We start from the raw sequence: 21443 nt of genomic DNA, 5'->3' as shown, positions 1-21443 counted from the left end.
CCTGAGTCTTGCCCGACGCGGTGACGCCTGTTCTGCCTGACGCCAGTCTCCTCTCCAAATTTTCATCCCGCAGTGGATAGAACAAAGGAGGACTTGAGTAATGAGCAGTCTGCAATCGAGGCCATAGCGAGGAGCCTTTGCTGGAAGAAGTTGAAGGAGAAGGGCGATATTGATGTTTGGCAAAAACCCACTAATCATATACATTGCAAGATCAATAGAAAGGTCTTCAAAACTCCGAAGTTCTGCTCTGCCGAAGATCTTGATTATGCTTGGTAAGTCCTATCTGATAGAAAATTTCACTGTATGATATTGAAGAGGCGATTCCTGGCCTATGTGCGAACATGGTATTCTTGCATGGTTTCAGTCATTCATCAGGTGGGTCCCTGGGCTCATTCATTCGTCGGGTAGGCAACACATGTACATTGAATATAGACAATTAGTTTTTACTTTGACTGTTTGTTGATCTCATCCACAATGTTTGGAGCCTGATGATTGGATTTGCCTGATTTATGGGACATGACACATTTGCGGTGTGACCCACTTGATGAATGGCTAGGTACTTCTAGCACATGTGTTTCCAATCACATCTTCAACCTCTCTTCATTGGAATTGTCATTTCTCATCGCAGTGAGTTAGAATCGTTTGGAATGTTGCTGCAGGTACACTAAAATGGAGGCCTGCATAACTCCCCTGCCTGAGGATACCACAATACAAGAAATTGTGGGCCCCACCTCGTGAATGGTCAGAATCCCTTCACAAACCCTTACAAAATCCCACAAGTGCACAACCGAACCAAACCTGGCCAAATCTGATTCGACTCGGTTTTCCTGACCGAGTCAGACTCGGATTGGTTAAGCCCAGTATGAGTTAGGATCGGATTGAGTCAGATGACCCTGACTTGGTACCGGATCGGACCGAGCTCAGGTTAGATTATTCAAAACTCGGACCGAGTCGAGTTGGACCTAATCCGAGTCGACTTGTTCCGATGCCTAGCTCTAAGCATGGTTCACATAGACGCTAAACCTTTTTGGGCTCTCATGCTAAGATGAGCAGGTAAAATGAACTGATCAAGTGAATTTGAAACGAGCATTGCAGTGAGGCTTATGATATGTTATGTTGCGAGAAAGTTTGCATAATGGTTTAGCCCTACTTCTCTTGGAGCGTTATCTACTTGAATTTTCAATTTACACCGTTCACCTATTTTATCAGCTCATTTTAAAATAGTATTCTAAAATTGAAGTAGGTATAAAGCTTAAGTCGGCCACACCATGGGAAAGAATTGTAAATTGAACACCCATTATCACAAACTCATAGGAGGGTACGAAAGTTTTGAACCAAGCCAATCTTTATGTTTTACCTTTGTTCATGTCCATGTCCATGTGACATTATAAACGTAGTAAGATGACAAATAAAGACTTTAGGAAGGTTTCAGTGATTGACGTCATTATCCCTGTTATTTCCAGCGCCATGGTTCACTTGTGATCTGGATATACTCTAAAATATATAAGTATCCAGAAAAACGGATGGACGGCTCACACATAACGGGTAGACCTTACAGAGTTTACTCATAAGCTATGTAAGTAGCTCGTGCGCAATCGGCGTCCAACACGTACATACGTCATGGCGGTCTCACGAGTTTCGGCCGTGTAGGCAAGAGTCCTTTTCGGACCTTTAGACTAATCGGTTGCCTCGTGCCTGAAACGTTGAAAAGAAGCAAATATAAAAGAAAAAAAGGAAAATAAAAATAAAAAGTTGAAAAAGAAAGAGAAGGTCTATTATAAAAGGCGAAGAGAGACTCTTTTGGCGCCCTCAGAAAAATCAATCCTCTCACGTTTCCTTCTTTGACACGCTGTCTTATTAACGGCAATCCCCTCCTCTCTCTCTCTTCTGCCATTAATGACTGGGAATTTCAGAGCATCAAAACAGGAATTTCGAGATCTCCGTTACGTCCTTCCGGATATTTTTAGATTTCGACAAATCGCAGCCGCTGATCTTCTGGAGCGAAAACACTCTTGATATTCCGGGCGGAGTGGCTAGGTATAGGGTTTCGAGCAATGGATCTCGAATCCGGTTCCAGATCTCGTGATTCACGGTTCCTGGTGAGTTCTCTCTTGGTTTAGGGACTGTGCTCTGGAACTGCTTCCGATTGATATATTTCTTCAAAAGCATTGGCGGTTTCATGGATTTTGCTGGTTTTGGAGTAGAAATTCACTTCCTTTGAAGTTCCTCGGGGGTCTTAGTCTCCTTTTCTTGTTATTTTTGTGCATTTTGCTTGTATTTCGGCAATGTTTTACTATTTTTCTGCCATCTTTGGTGGACTTTGGTTCTTTAAATGGTTTTACATCAAAATTCTGCTTCTTTCAATGGGTTTCACTTTCTATGAATTCTTTTCCGTGGATTCTTTGTATGAATTGTGGATTTCACCATGAAGGATTTCAGTTTCTGTTTGCTTTTGCTAGAAATTCTGCAGTGAAGTTTTGATGAAATTTAAAGAAGGATTAAAAAAAATAATATATGATTTCTCACTGAATATCTAACTGTGATGTATCTATTTTGGAACTGATCCTTTTCTTTATTTGGCTTTATTAGATTAGATTTTGTTTGATTTGTTTCTAATCATGCTTGGGACAATGTGATCTCCTTATTGTTTTGAAATTCAGGACCGATCACATAACAATCGATGTACAGTACAACCTATTTGTTTCATCCATTAGAGTTTCAAGTGAAAATGCTTTTCAAGAAGTTCTGTATGTTGAATTTTCCTACAACGGTTGTGGGTTTCAGTTATCTTTGGAATTTTATGGTTATTTGTGATTTTTTCCCAAGCTTTCCTGTTTCTAATCTAATTGCTTGTTTTCCATTCAATTCGAATGTATTTCTTTTTTCTTTTAGCTTTCCATCTAGCTGTACATCAACCCCCCCCCTTTCCACTTATCAGTCCATTGTTCTGATGGGTCTTGTCCTGGTTGGCCATGCATCAACAGTCTTTTCTGATGGTACATTTCCTGGCCTTTGGACTGGTGGCCTTTTGAAAGAAAAACACATGGCAAATGACCCATCAGAGTATTTCTGGGCATGTTATGCCCACGGAGGAGCTCATCAGATCAATTGTCTGGATGGAGACCTGTGGGATCCATCATATCAATGATTCAAAGAACAGTGGGCCCCACTTGTTAACTCTGGTGATCACATAGCCCCTCTTCATTTTCTTCTTTTGATGAATCATTTTCAATAGATTCAATGTTCTTTTCTATGCTGTAGCATGAACCATCACATTGTTTCTCAGAACAGTTGTCATCATTATTTAATTTTGTGAGGTTGTTCTGTCTAAGTTCATGTAATTTAAATTCATTCTTGTTTGGGTTTTGTATGCTTGTTTTGGTTTTGTCTGTTTCTAATATTGGTAGAAGGAATATGATTCGCTATTCTCTTTTCATAGTTATATGCATACTTGGGTGCATGCTATTGTTTTTAAAGATGTCTTATTTCTGCTTGTATTATTAAATGCAATTCAATCTATTAGAGGCTGCTTTTTTTTTTTTTGCATGTTCTAGAGTTTATTATTAATTTTCTTATTTGAACAATTTTCATTGTAATTTATAAGATTAGTCCTGCTAATGTGTAATTTGAATAAATAGATGTTTCTACCATGTATATTTCATTTGATTTAAGTTTTATTTGCTTATTTTGTGGCTACTAATGAAGCCGAATTTCCTTAATCATTTTACACATCAGTGGACTTCTTTTATCATGTATTGCCTTCTCTGCATGATTTTCTTAAATTGTACCTCGACAACTTTCTCTCTCTTGTGGGTTTTATTCTTCACTCCTTTATCATGTGCCCTTGTGAATTGCAATTTTGATACTGCGCGTAATGTGTAGAACTCCAATTGTACCTATTAACCTTTCACACATTTCCATTTGAACCTTCGATGTCGTTTGTATACCCATGTGAAATCTTTAAAATTCTCCTGGTTGGATATTAGTGTTGCTATTGTAATCGAGGGTGGTATCTCTATTATTTGAGGATTTTCTTCTTGTGCTGAGTTCTCTTTCCTTTATTGTTTCTATTTTCCTCATCTGATGTATCTCATCTGTGGCTTCACTGGCAGAAAACATACAGGACAACTCTTTGTCTGGCTTATCAGAGCTTTGGAGTTGTTTATGGGGACCTAAGCACTTCCCCCATCTATGTCTTCAAGAGCTCCTTCTCTGGAAAGTTGAAGGATCATGAGAATTATGATGATATCATCCTTGGTGTCCTTTCTCTGGTTTTCTGGACTCTGACTCTTGTCCCTCTTTGCAAGTACATTATACTTGTATTAGGAGCAGATGACAATGGGGAAGGTGCTTACCAAAATCCATATAAAATTTTTTCTTTATTTTTTTCCCCTTTTGATCGGGCCTGAATTGATTGAATTCTTCATGTAACTGATGGAGATTGACCATTTACAGGTGGAACATTTGCTTTGTATTCGCTGCTCTGCCGAAACTCAAAAATGAGCCTTTTGAACACTGCCAATGCCGCACAGGAGCAGCTTTCTGCTTACAACTCAGGAAGTTCCTCTAAGGAAACAAGAACCAGTACTCTACTAAAGGAGTTCTTTGAGAAGCACCGGAGTTCTCGCATCATACTACTTCTAGTTGTACTTTTGGGGACGAGTATGGTTATCAGTGATGGGGTCCTAACCCCTGCAATGTCGGGTATGGCTTCTTTTGTTACATGAACCAGTCAGCCAGTCTCATTGAGGAGGAATCGGACGGATCTGATGTATCATGTCATAAATAGTGTCATGATGTGGCCATTGTGCACAAGTGGGCTCATGGCTTGGTAATCTAAACAGTTGAACTAATTGACCCCACCATGAATGGGGATGTTCTAAAATCCGGTAAGTGGTGTACAAATAGATGGTTGACAAAAAATAGCAATAGCCTGGAAAAGGCCAAAAATAGATGCATAGGATCTTCCCATGTGAGGATGGGTCATCTTTCATCCATATTTCATCCATCAGATCCACTTTTAAAATTGCCGTACCTTAGGCCCATTTTTACGAAATAGGCACATCATGAAACTATCAATGCCCTAATGCATCAGGATCCAAGAGTTCCTTCGTTGAGTTCTAAGACGACCTAAAACCTATCTTTAGTGTTGGTGTTGGCAATTCCTCTTATGTTATGTGTGGAAATTTGCCTATGTTTTATAGTTGTTGGAGGATGTTGTGAGTCTAAGCTCACTAAGAAAACCAAGAATGGTTGCCTTATGATTTGATGCATTTCTGCAGCCTGATCACAATGCAGGATATTCATCAACTGGGCCCAACTATGGATTAGCCATGTCGCTGAAACCACATTGATCTGATGATGCTAACCTATGATTTTCGGATCCTCCAAAAAACTGGAGTACTTTGCTTATGGCCCCAACCAGTTTATGATTAATGATTTACGATTTGAGTTGAATCTTAAGCAAAATGATTTGAATCTCACCTTTGAATCCCCTTTTACATGAATCCCACATTTAACGATTCAAATCCTGATTTACGATTCAAATTATATTTGTTCTCTTTTATTTTATGCTTCACTTGGCTTTCATTTTATGTTTTAAATTGGTGGGGCTTTAAGAATCATTGAAAAAAAAAAAAAAAAAACCTTAAAAAAATCATTTAGAAAATGTAAATTATTTTATTTTGTTCTTTATAAGAGATTAAATGATATGTATTCTCTTAAACGTTAAATCGTAGAGGTTTTTATTATTATTTTATTTTAATGATTTCTTACTTGTTAATTGGTCGAAAAACCAAATTAATGTATGACTTTTTGGAATGTTTTTATGGATGGTTACAATAATGTTGACTTTTGTATTGTGGAATGATGGTCAGAAATCAAAATATCTTTTTTCATTGATTATAGAATCAAATGCTGCTTTTACAATGTGATTCTACATTCAAGAAAGGTAACAAGAGCATAAATTACTAAAGGATCCTTTTATGTTTTTTAAGAAAAAAAATTCTTAAAAGACGAAAAAAGGAAAGATAAGAATCCTTTAACACTATAATGACATGGTATTACTTGTGCATATTGATGTCCAAAGGATGATTGTTGAGTTTTTAAATTTTTTTTTTCTATTTTATTTATATTTTTTCAAAAATTTAAGGAATAAAAAATATTATGATTTACGATACGATTTGTGATCTGATATAATTCAACCCCAATTACGATTTACGATACAATAATGATTATGACAAGGATCAGCCACATCGCTGAAGCCACATTGATCTAATGATGCTAACCTCTGATTCCTGGATACTCCAAAAAACCGGAGTAACTATGTTAGATACTAGGATATACTTTGCTTATGGTAAGGATATGGATCCCTCCCCCCAAGACCTAAAATCCAGAATTATTGGGATTTAAACTCTTGGTTGTTAGTTATTAGAATTTATAACGAATATTATCACTTTGACAACAAATTCAACTGACTGTATTGTTAGGGAAGTATCTAACATGATTATGCTATCGAGTATCCTTAGCCACCCATAGTTCGTCCCCATTACTGCCGTACCCTGTTACGACCAATCAGGAGGAGTTACGTGTGATCCGTATGGATACGCATGGTGCGCTTAGAGATCTGTAGGTATGTATGGAGGATATTTCTTGATAAATGAAGCCAGGACGTATCATATGGTGCCATGTACTACTAAGGTGGTCGAGTGGAATGCAGTCAAGTCAGCAAGAAGGCCTATAGTAGTTATTGGGACATGTAGCAAGGAAATCTCCAAAAGGCAATAGTGCTAAATGGTTACAGGACAGGTGACAAAGGGAGAAGCAAAGGAATTCAAGTAGTGGAGAGCGGTAATGGTAACCGTCAGAACATGGGAAGGATCCATAATAGTTGGATCAAAGCTATAAATAGAAGGGGAATGCAACAAAGGAAATGCATCTCACACCAACCCAAACAAATCAATCTATCTTTCAAACTATCGATTTACATTCCTTAGTGTAATCTGTTACTTATTAAGCAAATTACATTTCTTAGTGTAATCTTTACTTTCCAAGCTTGCTGATTTACATTCCTTAGTGTAATCTGTAGCAGTAACCAAGTAGCCAGTAATTCTAGCTGTAATTTGAGTCTACGCTCTCACACTAGAATCGGTTCGTCCATCAGAAAGGTGTTCTTTAGCTGTTCTTCATGACTGACTGTAATGATTTCTTTCTCATTTCATTTTCACTGTATTAAAAAGTCCTTTCGAATAGAAGGCAAAGGTGTAACCCATCATCAAAGGACGAATCCTACATTCTAAATATCGCCTGATCCAATTTACACATTGAGTGAGTGGCTAAATAGGTGACCGATCTCTTAAGATCTCGGTTATATACTACGTGTCTTTCTATCTTGGCGCTTGGGGTCATTGTTGTTCCGTTCGAATTGGAGCCGCAATTTCAGTTCTAGCATGCCCGCACACCAGTGCAGAAACAACAGTGAACAATTTTCTGGCACTCTCGGTCGGACCCTGTCTCTAAGATACCGGTATGATATTGCCGATAATGCATAGGAGTGCCCGTATTGCCTTGGTTGAGCCCTCTACACCAACTGCACCACCTCTAGCAAAGGATGTGCTGGTCACTGCACCCCCTAAGGCGTTAAATCTGAATAATAACCCGACTAAAGACTCAGCGGGGTTGTCCACGTCACGTCTTAAACCGTTCTTCCAGATGATGTAGCCGTTGTACTTCGAGATGTTCAAATGAGCATTCAGATGATGCAAGAATACGAAAGAGCCTAAGGGGAATAATTCCGTATTCAGGCTGAGAGCACCAATCGGTACATGGCTATCCAAATTGAAGCCATGCAACGACTGGTGGCTATGATGAAGGAACAAACACTATCGGCAACACAATACAATGCCGATGGAAGCTCGGTCCGCAACGCGGTCCCTTTATTGCCTATGTTGCCTCTACAACATAACCCAACCCCGGTGCCTCCCCCGGAGGTAAGAAATGCACCACCTCCTATGGAAGTTAGGCGACCTGAGTGGGAGATCAGTAATTTTGCGCCTGAAAATAGGAATCATGGACCGCCAGGTGGGTTCAATCCATAACAGGGCCTTAGATTCCAAGATAATCTTAACTGGTTTGGTTCGGATCACCCACTAGCCCTAGAGCCTCAGAGGATGGATTGCGATCGGATAATATAAATTGTCCAAGAAGTTGCTGGCCAAGTGCTCATTCGCAACACTATCCCCATGTATCACAAGCCATACCTCGAGTGGGTAGATCGACAACATCCTTTGCTGAGAAATTATCGAACGGATTTCGCCTTGTTCTCGGGTGAACTTGGTTAGTCGACTATTGAGCATGTTGGCCTGTTCACGACGTAGTGTGGCGAATTGGCTAACAACAATTATTCGGTCACTCATTGACTGCAACAACCTTTACTTGCTACTCAAACTTACTGCCAGACTCAGTACACATTTGGCAAGAGTTGGAAGAGAAATTCCATGTTCAGTTCTTTTCTAGGAACAGAGAGATTACCATGGCCGATCTCGCGCAATTCCGACAACTGCCTAGGGAGTCATGCGAGAGCTATATTACGTGGTTCAAGCAAGAGATGAGCTGCTGTAACGTTGTTATGTCTGAGGCCAAATTTGTGTAACTTGGACAAGACGGACTGGAATATAAGCTCTGTAAGAAATTCATAGGTATGGAGTTTGTTGATTTATATGACCTAACTAAGAAGGTCTCTCGTTACGAGGAGCTCTGATAAGAAAGGGCTAGGCAGAAGAACTCGTTGTTAGGAACGTATTACAAGGACCCTAATTACGAGATTGCAATTGCTGAAGTAGTGGCTAAGAAGCAATTAGTATGTTCGACATTGGTCAAAGCAGAGTCGACTGCTCAAACCACACAAAAAGGCTTAGAAGGTGTACACTTTTGATATCACCCGAGCCGAGGACATATTCAATATTTTGTTGGCCGAAAAATTCATTAAAAATTCTTATGAATTATAAGATACCTTCAGCCGATGAATTACAAAAGACTGAGTACTACAAATGGCATGGAACTCGGTCCCACTCAACTAACAAGCGTGTTATGTTCAAGAATGTCATTCAGGACCACTTCGATCGCGGGCTATTGAAATGTTCGGAAAAGGGCGAAGAGGCAATGCTGATTGACACTGACCCATTCCCATCTAACATGGAAGTGAACATGGTCAGTGCTAATTCGAGGAACCAGCCGCAACCGAAGATCGATGTCGGCCAAGATGGTTAATAAAGAATGCCTGGTCGACCCATGCAAGGGCGCCGATGGGTTCCTCATCCCCGAGATGATCGGTTAATGACCATCAGAAGTACTTATTAAGGTCCTCGAATCTGCGATCGATGTGAGCGGGAGATTGCATCCTGGTCGGAGGAAGCTCCTAGGAGGGGAGATAAGCATTGTCATAATGGCCTCAACCGTTGCCATCCACCGCTATCGGCCTCCAGTCGCCGTTCACAATGGGATCCACCTTTCCCAAGGATGGTCAAACCTTCTACCATACATGAAGGGGTATGGAAATGAGTCACTCACCCAAAGTTTCTAGCAATATCGGAAGCACTGACGAGGACTCAAAAGCGTCGATGGCATAGACAACAAACTGCAACGAGAAGGGAAACAAAACTTCCTCGACCAGAAGCAAGCATGCCCCGACCTTTTTGAAGGGTCCCTGTTCCTGATGAACAATTGGTAGTAAACACGGTCGAAGTAGTGTGATGCGGACATCACACCACCACTCCGTACATATTAGAGACGTAGGCGTTGACAGGCTACATTGACACTTTCACTTTGGCTAGGTGACTAATGGTGATCACCAATGGTCATCGGCGAGCATTAGAAAAGCATAGATGACATGGATCATATTTGAAGATCATCTCACCGTTGATCATGGTCTATATGATTGTCCATCCATTGGATCATCTTGTGTCCCATCATGGGGCCATTCGATGGTTGGATTATGTTGGACCATTTTGTCAGTTAGTTCTTTTATGTTACTTTATGATATGTACATTTTAGTTTGTGATTGAATAGTGGACATTTATTTGCTACAGAAGATATTTTGGGAGGGTTGATTAGACTTTTTACTTTTTAGGACATAATTGTTATTTTGCTTTTGTTACTAAATGGGTAGAATTGTCATTTCAACAAATTTTTGCTATAAAATAAAGCAAGATGGGAGGGGACATCCAACCCTAATTGTGAATTTGGAGAAAATTCTGAGGAGGCCTCGTGGGAGTTCCTTTCTTCTTCCTTCATCGTTGTGAAGGCTAGATCTTTGGATAGAAGCCTAGAGGGTGTGAAGCCAGTATATCCTTTGTCCTTAAGGCCGGATCTTCTCCAGGTATCCTCGTGTTGCGATGATACACGGACAAACCAAGATTCCCAATCCTGGAGAGGCTTCGGCCATGTCCTTAGGCTCTTCAAGGCATTTGCAGTATCGGGAATGGATCTAGACTGGATCAACAAACTTTCTCCAGGACAGATTGGAAAGAATGGATCCAACGCTTGAACTTCTTTCACCTCTGTTGCAGTAGAGAATGCAGGACCTAAACAAGGTTAATCTCCTAGATGTGATTTGAATACTGTCTTCTTGATGTACTTGTCCCCAAGAACATCCATCACGGCTATTATGTCCAATTGGTCAAAGGAAGGAGGAGCGGATGAGGAAGAGGCAGCCATTGGAGATCAGAGAAAGAAAGCAAGCTTTTGGGAAGAAAGTTTGGAACAGGAAGGAAATGAGAGCGTGGAGAGAAGTAGTTTCGAAACGGCGCTTATATCGGTCGAAGGACAAGAGCATTTATTATACCATCATTTTGGTTTTGTCAGGATCGATATGAAGACACGCGTGAAAATAGGGTTCCTTTGATGCCTTGTTTAAACGCGACCAATGCTAACACGTTACGAGGAGTCGGCCGACGGTGGTTATTGCTTGAGTGATGCGTGTACACATTAAATGCGTCATTAATGGAGGTATTAGGTCGTTGTCACTTCTCTGTCAGAGGTATATCGACGTGGGGGGCTATGTTTGTCCCCATTACTGCCGTACCCTGTTATGACCAATTAGAGGGAGTTACGTGTGATATATATGGATATGCATGGTGCGCTCAGAGATCTGTAGATATTTACGAAGGAGATTTCTCGATAAATGAAGCCAGGACGTATCAGATGATGTCGTGTACTACTAAGGCGGTCAAGTCAGCAAGGAGGCCTGGAGCAGTTACTGGAACAGGTGGCAAGGAAATCTCCAGAAGGCAGTAATGCTAAACGGTTACAAGACAGGTGGCAAATGGAGAAGCAAAAGAATTCAAGCAGTGGAGAGCGGTTATAGTAACTGTTAGAACATGGGAAGGATTCAGAATAGTTGGATCAAAGCTATAAATATATGGGGAATGCAACAAAGGAAATGCATCCCACACCAACTCAAACAAATCAATCATCTTTCAAAATATCTTGTCGATTTACATCCCTTAGTGTAATATGTTACTTTCCTTGTTAAGAAAATTACATTTCTTAATATAATCTTTACTTTCCAAGCTTGCTGATTTACATTCCTTAGTGTGATCCGTAGCAGTAAGCAAGTAGCCAATAATTCTAGCTGTAATTCAAGTCTACGCTCGCACGCTAGACTCGGTTCGTCCATCAGAAGGGTGTTCTTCAGCTGTTCTTTGCGACTGACTGTAAGGATTTCTTTCTCATTTCATTTCCTTTGTATTGAAAGTCCTTTCGAACGGAGGGAAAATGTGTAACCCATCATCAGAGGACGAACCCCACCCTCTGAATATCGCCCGATCCAATTTACACATCGAGCGAGTGGCTGAATAGGTGACCAATTTCTTTATATCTCGGTCATACACTACGGGACTGTTTGATTTTCTAATTATAGTGGTAATTCAAGGTAAATGGGTAATAATTATTTACCTTTATATTTTTGGCTGCATTTTCAAGGTGATATTGACAGCCGCCTTCATTTATAGCACTCTCACGTCACCCAAGGAAAAAACCATTACATTTGTGGGGTCCACCATGATATACGTGTCTTATCCACACCGTTCATCCCTTTAGCCAGCTCATTTTAGGGCATGAGCCGAAAAATGAGGCAAATCTAATGCTCAAGTGGACCACACCATAGGAAACAATGGGACTTGAGCTCCTACCATTGAAAACTTTTTGTGGGCCCTAAAAGTTTTGGATCAAGCTGATATTTTTGTTATCCCTTTATCCATGGCTCTGTGACCTTATGAACAGGTATGACGAAAAATAAACATCAATTTAGGCCTTAGGGTGAAAATAGTTTTCCATGGTTGACGTGTTTACAATCACTGTTTCTTAAGGTGTTGCCCACTCGACCTTGGGATTTGCCTCATTTTTTGAGGCATACCCTAGAATGTGCTGTTAAAAAAGTTGGATGGTGTGGATAAGTCACATACATCACGATGGGGCCCACAAGTTTAAATCGATAATAACATGGTTTTTGTGACCGGTTTTTGAGATGTAATTCGTAACAGATTTCAAACAGTTGAAATTAGTCATAATTACTTATTTACACGTATTTACCTTGAATTACCACTGTGGTTAGAAAATCAAACAGCCCCTATGTGTTTGCCTATCTTGGCGCTTGAGGTCATTGTTGTTCGGTTTGAATTGGACCCGCAATTCCAGTTCTGGCACACCTGCACACCAGTGCATAAGTGACAGTGAACACCCATATCCTAAGAATTTGGGCTTTGAAGATCCAATGAACTCAATCCTTGCTGCATTTGATGCCAGTATGGTACTTGGGCTTACAAGTATGAGGATTTAACTGAAAACAGGTTGCAAAAATCACAGCAATCGTGCTCATTTAATGAACAAAAGTGCTCAGTTTGGTTTGTTTGGATTGCTTGATCAAAAAATTCTTTAGCTATTCTGGCTAATTCATGGTGGGGCCTACTGGTGGAACTATTATGTTCATTAGCCTGCTCACTGAAATGCATCAATCATGATAGGCTTCACGTTTTCTATGGGTGTAGTTTCATTGAATCACTTGTTTAGAGAATGTGGAATTTATTTGCTACCAGGAACTTGGGGCTGGGTAACTAGAAATGATTGAACATGTTATTTTCATTTATTTGCTAAAATGTGAAGTTTGTGTTATTTTAGCTGTTCCAGTAATCTATTAATATTTTACTAACTTAATGTGTTTTCTGCTGCTGTTATTTCAGTCCTTGCAGCAGTTTCTGGCGTCCAAATTAAGGTCCCGCAACTACACGAGAGTAAGTAATATTGACAGTTCCATTTTCTTCAAAGAAGAGAAATTGCAAATGATGAGAATCCCTCAATTTTGGATGAATGTCAGCCACTTTAATTTATAATAGAGATGGATTCCTTTGTGGTGATGCTATTCGTTTGAACACTTTCATGAAGGGTTCTTGATTCTCCATGACTTTTCTTTCCACAAGTCTCTTTTGACATTTAAGTGTTTTTTCTATAATGGTAGACCAAAATGGAACGTTTTTGAAATTTTAAAAAAATGTTCATCATTATGTTACCATTTTCTTCTACGTTATTTATCATTACATTATGTAAACACTTCTACGCCTGCAGATTACACGGTATTCATAGCTTGTGTCATCTTAGTGGGGCTCTTTGCTCTTCAACACTATGGAACACACAGGGTTGGCTTTCTTTTCGCTCCAATCTTGATAGCTTGGCTTCTCTGCATCAGTGGGGTAGGAATTTACAACATGATCCACTGGAACCCTAGTATTGTCAAGGCTCTGTCACCTTATTATGCATATAATTTTTTCAAAAAGGCTGGAAAGGATGGATGGAAATCACTTGGAGGCATTGTTCTATGTATTACAGGTTGGTTATTGTTTCTTCTCTGGCAACTTTTCTGAAGCCTCTTCTTTCACTAGGACTGATAAAGTGGGTTTTGTTATCAGGTGCAGAAGCTATGTTTGCTGATCTTGGGCACTTCTCTAAGCTTTCTATCAGGGTAGGTTTTCTTGCTTTTATTAAAAATTTCTGATTGTTTAGGCAAAGAGTAAAATTATGGAAGTACCTGGAGCTGTTGGTGGACTTTTTGTGAAATCGTGACTTTTGATTCGTAATGATATTTGAATTCTTGCATAATGCATGCATCTCTCCAAAGAAAAAAGAAAAAAAAATCTTGTGCAAAATGCCACTCTGTTATCTTCAATGCTTAAATATTCATCATAATGTTAAATTATTTATGTTAATCCTTGCACTACTTGAATGCTGCACTTGTTTCTGTATTTTTGAGAGTTGGCTGGCCCCCGCTGCTAAGACAACATATTTTGTGCATAACATGTGACACAAGTTGTTTCATGTTTGAAAAAAAGAAAAGAATTAAAAAAAAGAAGAAGAAAAGATAAGTTGTTTCATGTTTAGTGATTAGGACTTGAGGTTCATAGGCCAATTCCAGGTTACACACTGCAAGTGGGTAATGTGATTAAAATTCACAGAACCCACTTGCAGTGTGTTAAATATGGGCAAATGTTATATACAGGTTGGTAAAATCTATCTTATACGAAGAAAGCAGTAAGCTCTATTATTCTATTTCCCAAAAAAGAAAAAAGGAAAAAAAAAAAAAAAGAAAGAAAGAAAAAGACACAAGGAAGCAGAAAAAAGTAAATCTTTTAGGTAAGAGATTTTGGTTATTTGGGATGTTTCCTAGTTGGATAGGAGGGATTGAGCAAATTGAGGGTCCCAACAAGAACTGTTGGAACATTGTAGATACAAATTATGGGGTGAGGGAGGCGAGTGGTATTTATTTTATTTTTAAATGGTTTTGGTTTTGGGTCGCTAGATTGTGAATTGTTGGGTTGGGTGGGGGGATGATGGAAACTCAGTTTGCTTGTTTGCGCAGGGGTGATGAATGTGGTTATTAGCATCTGAAAATTGATTGACCAATCACTTCAGATTTGTATTAGATTGCATAAGGAGGGCATAGGGTTGGCTTGTGAAAGATAGGGTAGGGTGGAGGGATGATGGAACCAGTTTGCTTGTTTGCGCAGGGGTGATGAATCTGGTTATTAGCATCAGAAAATTGATTGACCAATCACTTCAGATTTGTATTAGATTGCATAAGGAGGGCATAGGGTTGGCTTGTGAAATATAGGGTAGGGTGGAGGGATGATGGAACCAGTTTGAAAACTGACTTTCAGATTCAGTTTGTGGTGGGAAACATATTTAGAGGCTTCATTGTTTGCTCAGGGATGATGAATCTGGACACTAGCACCAGATATTTGAATGCCTGATCACTTATCAGTGCTGGTTTTCTTATCCAATTCTCTTCTTCACTATGGTGGCCCACTGATCTAATCCCCTGATCTTGTGGCTTTCTTCACTCAGTGTCAGTCCTCTGATCATGTGGCCTACGGATCTCATTCCCGTGGTTCTTTTGTTCCTCTTTCTTTTCTGTTACCCCTAAAATCTATTGTTACATTCATCTTCCCAAATCTCCCTAAAACACCTCAATCTTTCTTTACAAAAAATCCACTGTCGTGATCATTTATTTCTCAAATCAACCTGTCCTGTTTTCTGGTCTTCAACATTTTTGGGTCTATCGAATTAAGTGTCATGCTGATGTTTCTATTGAATGCTATGAAGCTTCTTTCATGGCCAAAGGCTCTGATAAGCAACATGGTCTTGATTTCAATGAGATCTTTAGTTGTGGTAAAACCTGCAACCATTCAGGTTACCACTGTTGTTATATTTTAAGGTTGGTCCATATGACAACTTGATGTTAAGAATGCCTTTCTTATGGCATTCTTCATGAAGATGGCTATGGAATAACCTCAAGGCTTTCGTTATTCCTCTCTTTCAGAGCATGTTCATCATTTGCATCAATCAATCTGTGACTTAAGTAGGCCCATCATGCTTGGTTTGAGTAGTTAAATAATATTTGACTTGAGCTTAACTTTCAAGTGTGGTCTTCCAGACTTGTCTTTGTTTTTTATTTTATTTTTTTTCAAAGTCCCCGTCTTATCATTCTTTTATAGATGATATCATTGTCATTGGTTTCTTAGAGTCCTCTCCCTTTTTTTTTCTTTGTTTCACTTCTCGCGGGCCTATTTTGCCACGAAGGGCATAGGTTCCCTCCACTATTTTTGAGGTTTAGAGTTGTATCATTGTTTTCATGGGGTAAGTATGATGTAGGACAATTAACCACTTGCTTTAAAACTCAAACCGTTAGAGTATGACGAATTAATCCCTTTATCTTATAGCCTAGGCCCCACATCTCATGGGTTTAGGACCTCGGCCGAACCCCCTTCGTGGGGAATTTCCTGGTCATATACTTTGATGATATCTTGATTTATAACATGACCAAGGAACAATACCTTAACCATTTGAGGCAGGTTTGTGGGATCCTTAGGACCAAGAAATTGTACGCCAACCTAAAGAAGTGTGTGTTTTTATCTAGTAGTGTTATCTTCTTAGGTTTTATTGTGTCAGTTGAGGGCGTATTGGCGGATCCCGAGAAAGTTAAGGCCATCATCAATTGGCCTAAACCCGCAATATTCATGAGGCGCGCAACTTTCACAGCTTAGCCACCTTCTATAGGTGGTTCATTCGAGGTTTCAGTTCCATTATGGCTCCCATCTCGGATTGCATAAAAAGGGAGAGTTTCAATGGACAAAGGCAGCCTTGAAGGCCTTCAAGGAGATAAAGGCCAAGATGATCGAAGCTCTAGTTACGCGACTTTTGGATTTTTCAAAAGCTTTTGAAATCGCATATGACGTGTCAGGAGTCGGTATAGGAGGAGTACTTAATCAAGAAGGGCACCCTATCGCCTTTTTTAGTAAGAAATTGAATGAGGCGAAACAAAAATATTCCACCTATGACAAAAAGTTCTGTGCGGTAGTGCAATCACTGTGCCATTGATGTCATTACCTATTGCCGCAAGAGTTCGTCTTATTCTCAGATCACGAGGCCTTGAGATATCTGAATTCTCAGAAGAAATTAAACCCTAGGCATGCCAAGTGGGTTCAATTCTTTCAAGAGTATACTTTAGTGCGTAAGCACAAGGCCGGTGTAGAGAATAAGCTTGCCGATGCATTGAGTCGTTGAGTCGCGTTACTCGATTCCATGAGTGTCGAAGTCATGGGCCTCAAGAGCATCAATGAAGATTAATAAAATTGTTGCATTTTTCTGCTCATCTAAATTTTAGAGTTGTGGAGATTTAATTGGGTGCGAAACCTCCCTTCCTCGAAGGGTTGATTACCGTGGTGTGAAGCCACACATATCCTGATTCGCCCCCACCTTCTTCCATCTATATTTCTCTTCTCCTACAAGCATTCCATCTGCAAATCCATCAATATTTGCAGGCGTTTTTCTCTCTACAGCAGATTTCCAGAGTCTAGCCCTGCAGGAGGGCTGAAACTTCGGCGAAGCATTACGCACAAACCGTCCGTCGGATCGAGTTGAGATTTGGCGGTTTTGGAGTCCATTCTTGGCTAACCAGGGCCAAGGTGGCCTTTTTTTGAATAGTGGGCCCCACACACGTGCGGTCGGGATTACACGCACGTGCGTCTGGGCCATTGCTGCTATCTATACGTGCGGTACTTCTCTAGTTTGTCTCTTTCCTCTCGTTCACTCTTTCACCCAAAATTCCTAAACCTAATCCTCAATTACTCAGATCCCCAATTTTATGTCATTTCTTCAACCTTAGGGTCCCCGAATTGAAATTTCTGAATCCCTTGGATTGGGAGAATTATTTCTGTGCATGTGTGGATGAATTTACCCTTCTTTGATTCTTGTTTGGTCTATAATTTTGATTGATCCGGCCCTAGCATGTGTAGGCCTGGATCCGCACGAGATTCCCCTTGATTGAGTGTTTGAACTGTTTGTGTGGGATGTGAAATTTTGTGTAATTGTTTCTAAACTGGTGTGTTCTAAAGCCTGAATATCTTGCACATCATTCTCGAATTTTGTGTAATTGTTTCTAAACCAGTGTGTATTCACGTGCACACGCACGCCTCCCTACGCACGTACGCAAGGAGGAAGGCCCCACCATCGATTTGGATAAATGACGACGTCTAGGGAGGGTCTTCTAGTTAGAGGACTGCGTTTTGGTTCCTTGAAGTGGACCCGATCGGCATGTGAATTCCACCATGGGTTCTCATGTTCGTAGCCCACTATTCTAAATAATCTTGTACTTTCGATTTTGCTTATTATTGTTATTAGGAATATCATGGACAGTTTAGATTACTTTGATTAGTTGTTATTTTTGATTATTTCGTCTCTAAGTAATAGGTTGCGCACATGGCGCGAGTTTTGGGTATAGGGTTTTATTATAAGTAGGCACCCCTTGTAGTCTTTTTTTCTCATTGAAGATTAATAAAAATTACTGCGTTTTTCTACTCTGAGTTTCTGAGTTGTGGAAATTCAATTGGGTGTGAACTCCTTTTTTCGAAGGGCTGACTACCGTTATGTGAAGCCACACCTATCCCGATTCGCCCTCATCTTCTACCATCTATACTTCTCTTCTCGTACAATCATCTACACTGCAAATCCGTCCTCTATTGCGGCAATTTTCTCTTTAAAGCAGAATTCCAGAATCTGGTCATGCAGGAGGGCTGAAACTTCGGTGGAGCACCACACAGATTGCATATCGGATCGGCTCGAAAATCGAGAGTTTTGGAGCCCCCCCTGGCTGACTAGACTCAAGGAGTCAGTTTCCAGGTTTGGGGCCCCCTCGCACGTGCGTCAGGCCCCTGAGCACATTCGTCAGGTCTGGCCCGCTATCTGCGCACGTGGACTGTCGCCAGGTTCAGTTTTCCACCTCTTTTATCCTTTTTGTACTTACTTTCCATAACCTTAACCCTATATTGCATTATTTTCAATTTGTTTGCCCCTTTTTCTAATCCTAGGGTTATCTAAATTGAAACTTTTGAATCCCTTAGATTAGGGGCATATTAATATGCATGTGTGGATGAATTTACTTCCCATTGAGTATCGTTTGGTTCATAATTTTTTATTGATCCAGCCCTAACATGTGTAGGTCTGGACCTGTATAGATTCCCTTTGATTGAATGTTTGAACTTTTGTGTGGGATATGGAATTTGTGTAATTGTTTCTGAACTAATGTGATCTTAAGCCTGAAAATCTTGCACATCATATTTGAATTTCATGTCTTGCATCAAATTCGGTATCAAAGCGGGAGGTCTCGTGTTCGAGACTCCTTACCGGGGGTGATTAACGCGCATTTCACACTGGGCTCGAGTGGGGTAGCCTGTGGGATGCGGGGACATACTCGGGGTGAGCGGCTTGTGTGAGGCGGTACCCACGTGATTTGGGTCCCACGAGGGGGGTTCGGCCGAGGTCCTAACCCATGCGATGTGGGGCCTGGGCTATGAGATAAAGGGATTAATTCGCCATACTCTAACAGTTCGAGCTTTTAGAGCAAGTGGTTAATTGTCCCGCATCACAGTTCTATCTCAAACCAAATATGCTTAAGATTTTCTAGCTTGTGCTTGAATAGATAATTGCAATCCTCTCATTTCTGTTGCCGTTTCTTGTGAGCTTTGCTTTGTGATGGTGACACTCTCCTTGATCCAAGTATTGCAGTCTATTTTGAGAGGGGGTGGGTGGGTTACAACTTACAACAACTTATTCTCTCTCAATCTTACTTGAGTTGTGCTGTGAACTTAATGTGCCAATTTATGCATCGGCCCAATATGTCCCATTTTCATCTTGCAAAGCATGTCGTTCACTTTGTGAAAGGTACATCGCCTTCACATTTGCATGATTTTCACTCTATCCTAGTTTTATACTTTGAGGTCATTTGGTCTATACCATATGATGATCAACGGTCTACTCCCACCCAATGTATTAGTATTGAACTGTGTATCACACCATTGGGATACGGTAACATAGCTGGAATATTGGGAAATATTGTGTAACATAATGAATCATGGTCTGTGCATAACATTAGGGAAGCGTCATGACATTGGTAGAATTTTTCTTCAAGAAATTAAAAGCCATGTGATTACACACTTAGAATTGGAAAGATTAATACGGGAAAAGGTACTATGAGGTCAACCTCATGGGATCTTTCCATGTGGTTGAGCTTTATGGGCCCTATTGTGATGTGTGTCGGACATCTACCCCATCAATTAGATGCACCGATGCAGGACATGAATGCTAACATGATAAGCGTTGCTGAAATTAGATAACAAATAACATAAGTAACACGAAACAAAAAAAATAACAGCAACTCACGCCCCAAAATCAAGCAATCCAAGTATTCGATCATGTTAGGGTTAGGACCGAGGTAATCCAGCAGGCTAGATCTATAAAATTCTCATCAAATAGCACCTATGGAAGTAGGGACTTCCATCTAGCATAGGGGAATAGATCCAATTTAAGGTGGGTTTTAGGTGCAGGTAGGGTAGAGGGATACTATTATGTTAAAAAAAGACTTTGCTGCTACCTTCCCAAAATTATCTATAATCTATTTCATCGCATGTGCTTTATTATTATTATTTTTACTTGTTAGTGACCTTCTTAAATATTGTCTCATCACTAGTAGGTGCGTATGGCTCTCACTCATTCTTATCAATATTATGAATATCAGGTCAAGAGGGTTGTCGACCTAGGCCACTTGGCTCATGTCATCGCATGCTAAAGGTATAAAGCAAACCCCTAAATAATCCCCCACTGCCACTGCCACTGCCACTACCACCACCACTACCACTACCACCACCACTACCACTCCATCTGTCCTATCACTCCTCTCAAATTAAAAAAATGAAACAATCCTCCCAAACTTCCAATGTCCCTTCTCATTGTCATTATTCATGAATAGTTTGTATACTTTCCCTCCTTGCTATCATAATCTCCCTGTTTGAGTACTCTGCTGAATCAATGTTTTCATTAACATCTTGCTTAGGAACACAACACCTCTACTCAAACACGCATTAAGGGTGGCCTTCTTCTACTTTTTTCTTTTTTGTTTTTTTAAAGAATTCTTCTCCCTCTCCTTCTCCGCATTGCTTTTTACACTTTAATTTCTTCTAAGCTTTTTTTCCCCCCCTCATCTGCTCCCTTACTTAGAGACAGTTGGACACCTAGAAACTTGAACCTTTTGATGGGCCAAGTGTTGCTTTAATTGAGTTAGGCCCCTGTTCACTCTTATTATATAGTACTTGCACATAATTTTTGTTGTCTACTCCCTTCTTACCTTGTGCTTCCACCCTACATTTTGGTTCTCATTTCTGGTCATTTTCCCAATGTGAAATCCTCAATTATCAAGCACCAACTCAAATCTCTAAAAGACAATGGTCCAACCCAAGTTACCCAACAAACACACCAATGTGTCAACACTCCATTGAATAAATGCCCATCACACCAATATTCCACAATAATAGCCCATAGTGCCCACTGCAAGTCCACAAGATACA

The 21443-nt window shown here is 40.2% G+C and overlaps 1 protein-coding gene across 2 annotated transcripts in view; it reads left to right on the top strand.

Moving 5' to 3' along the window:
- The first annotated feature begins 1765 nt into the window (after positions 1-1765).
- LOC131250480 (probable potassium transporter 13) overlaps positions 1766-21443 on the top strand; it is a 39252-nt gene continuing 19574 nt past the window's right edge. Inside the window, exons 1-6 of one of the 2 annotated variants that reach the window (XM_058250806.1) lie at positions 1766-2099; positions 4113-4347; positions 4456-4704; positions 13236-13286; positions 13618-13878; positions 13959-14011. In XM_058250806.1, coding sequence (XP_058106789.1) covers positions 2055-2099; positions 4113-4347; positions 4456-4704; positions 13236-13286; positions 13618-13878; positions 13959-14011 — 894 coding nt within the window. In that variant the 5' untranslated portion in view covers positions 1766-2054. The remainder of the gene's footprint in view (positions 2100-4112; positions 4348-4455; positions 4705-13235; positions 13287-13617; positions 13879-13958; positions 14012-21443) is intronic. The other variant, XM_058250807.1, reaches the window with a different exon arrangement.

Source organism: Magnolia sinica, chromosome 1 (genome assembly GCF_029962835.1).
Source record: "Magnolia sinica isolate HGM2019 chromosome 1, MsV1, whole genome shotgun sequence".
Taxonomy (NCBI): domain Eukaryota; kingdom Viridiplantae; phylum Streptophyta; class Magnoliopsida; order Magnoliales; family Magnoliaceae; genus Magnolia; species Magnolia sinica.
The sequence above is the reverse complement of the archived record's forward strand: the minus strand, read 5'-3'. Positions and strand labels throughout refer to the sequence as shown.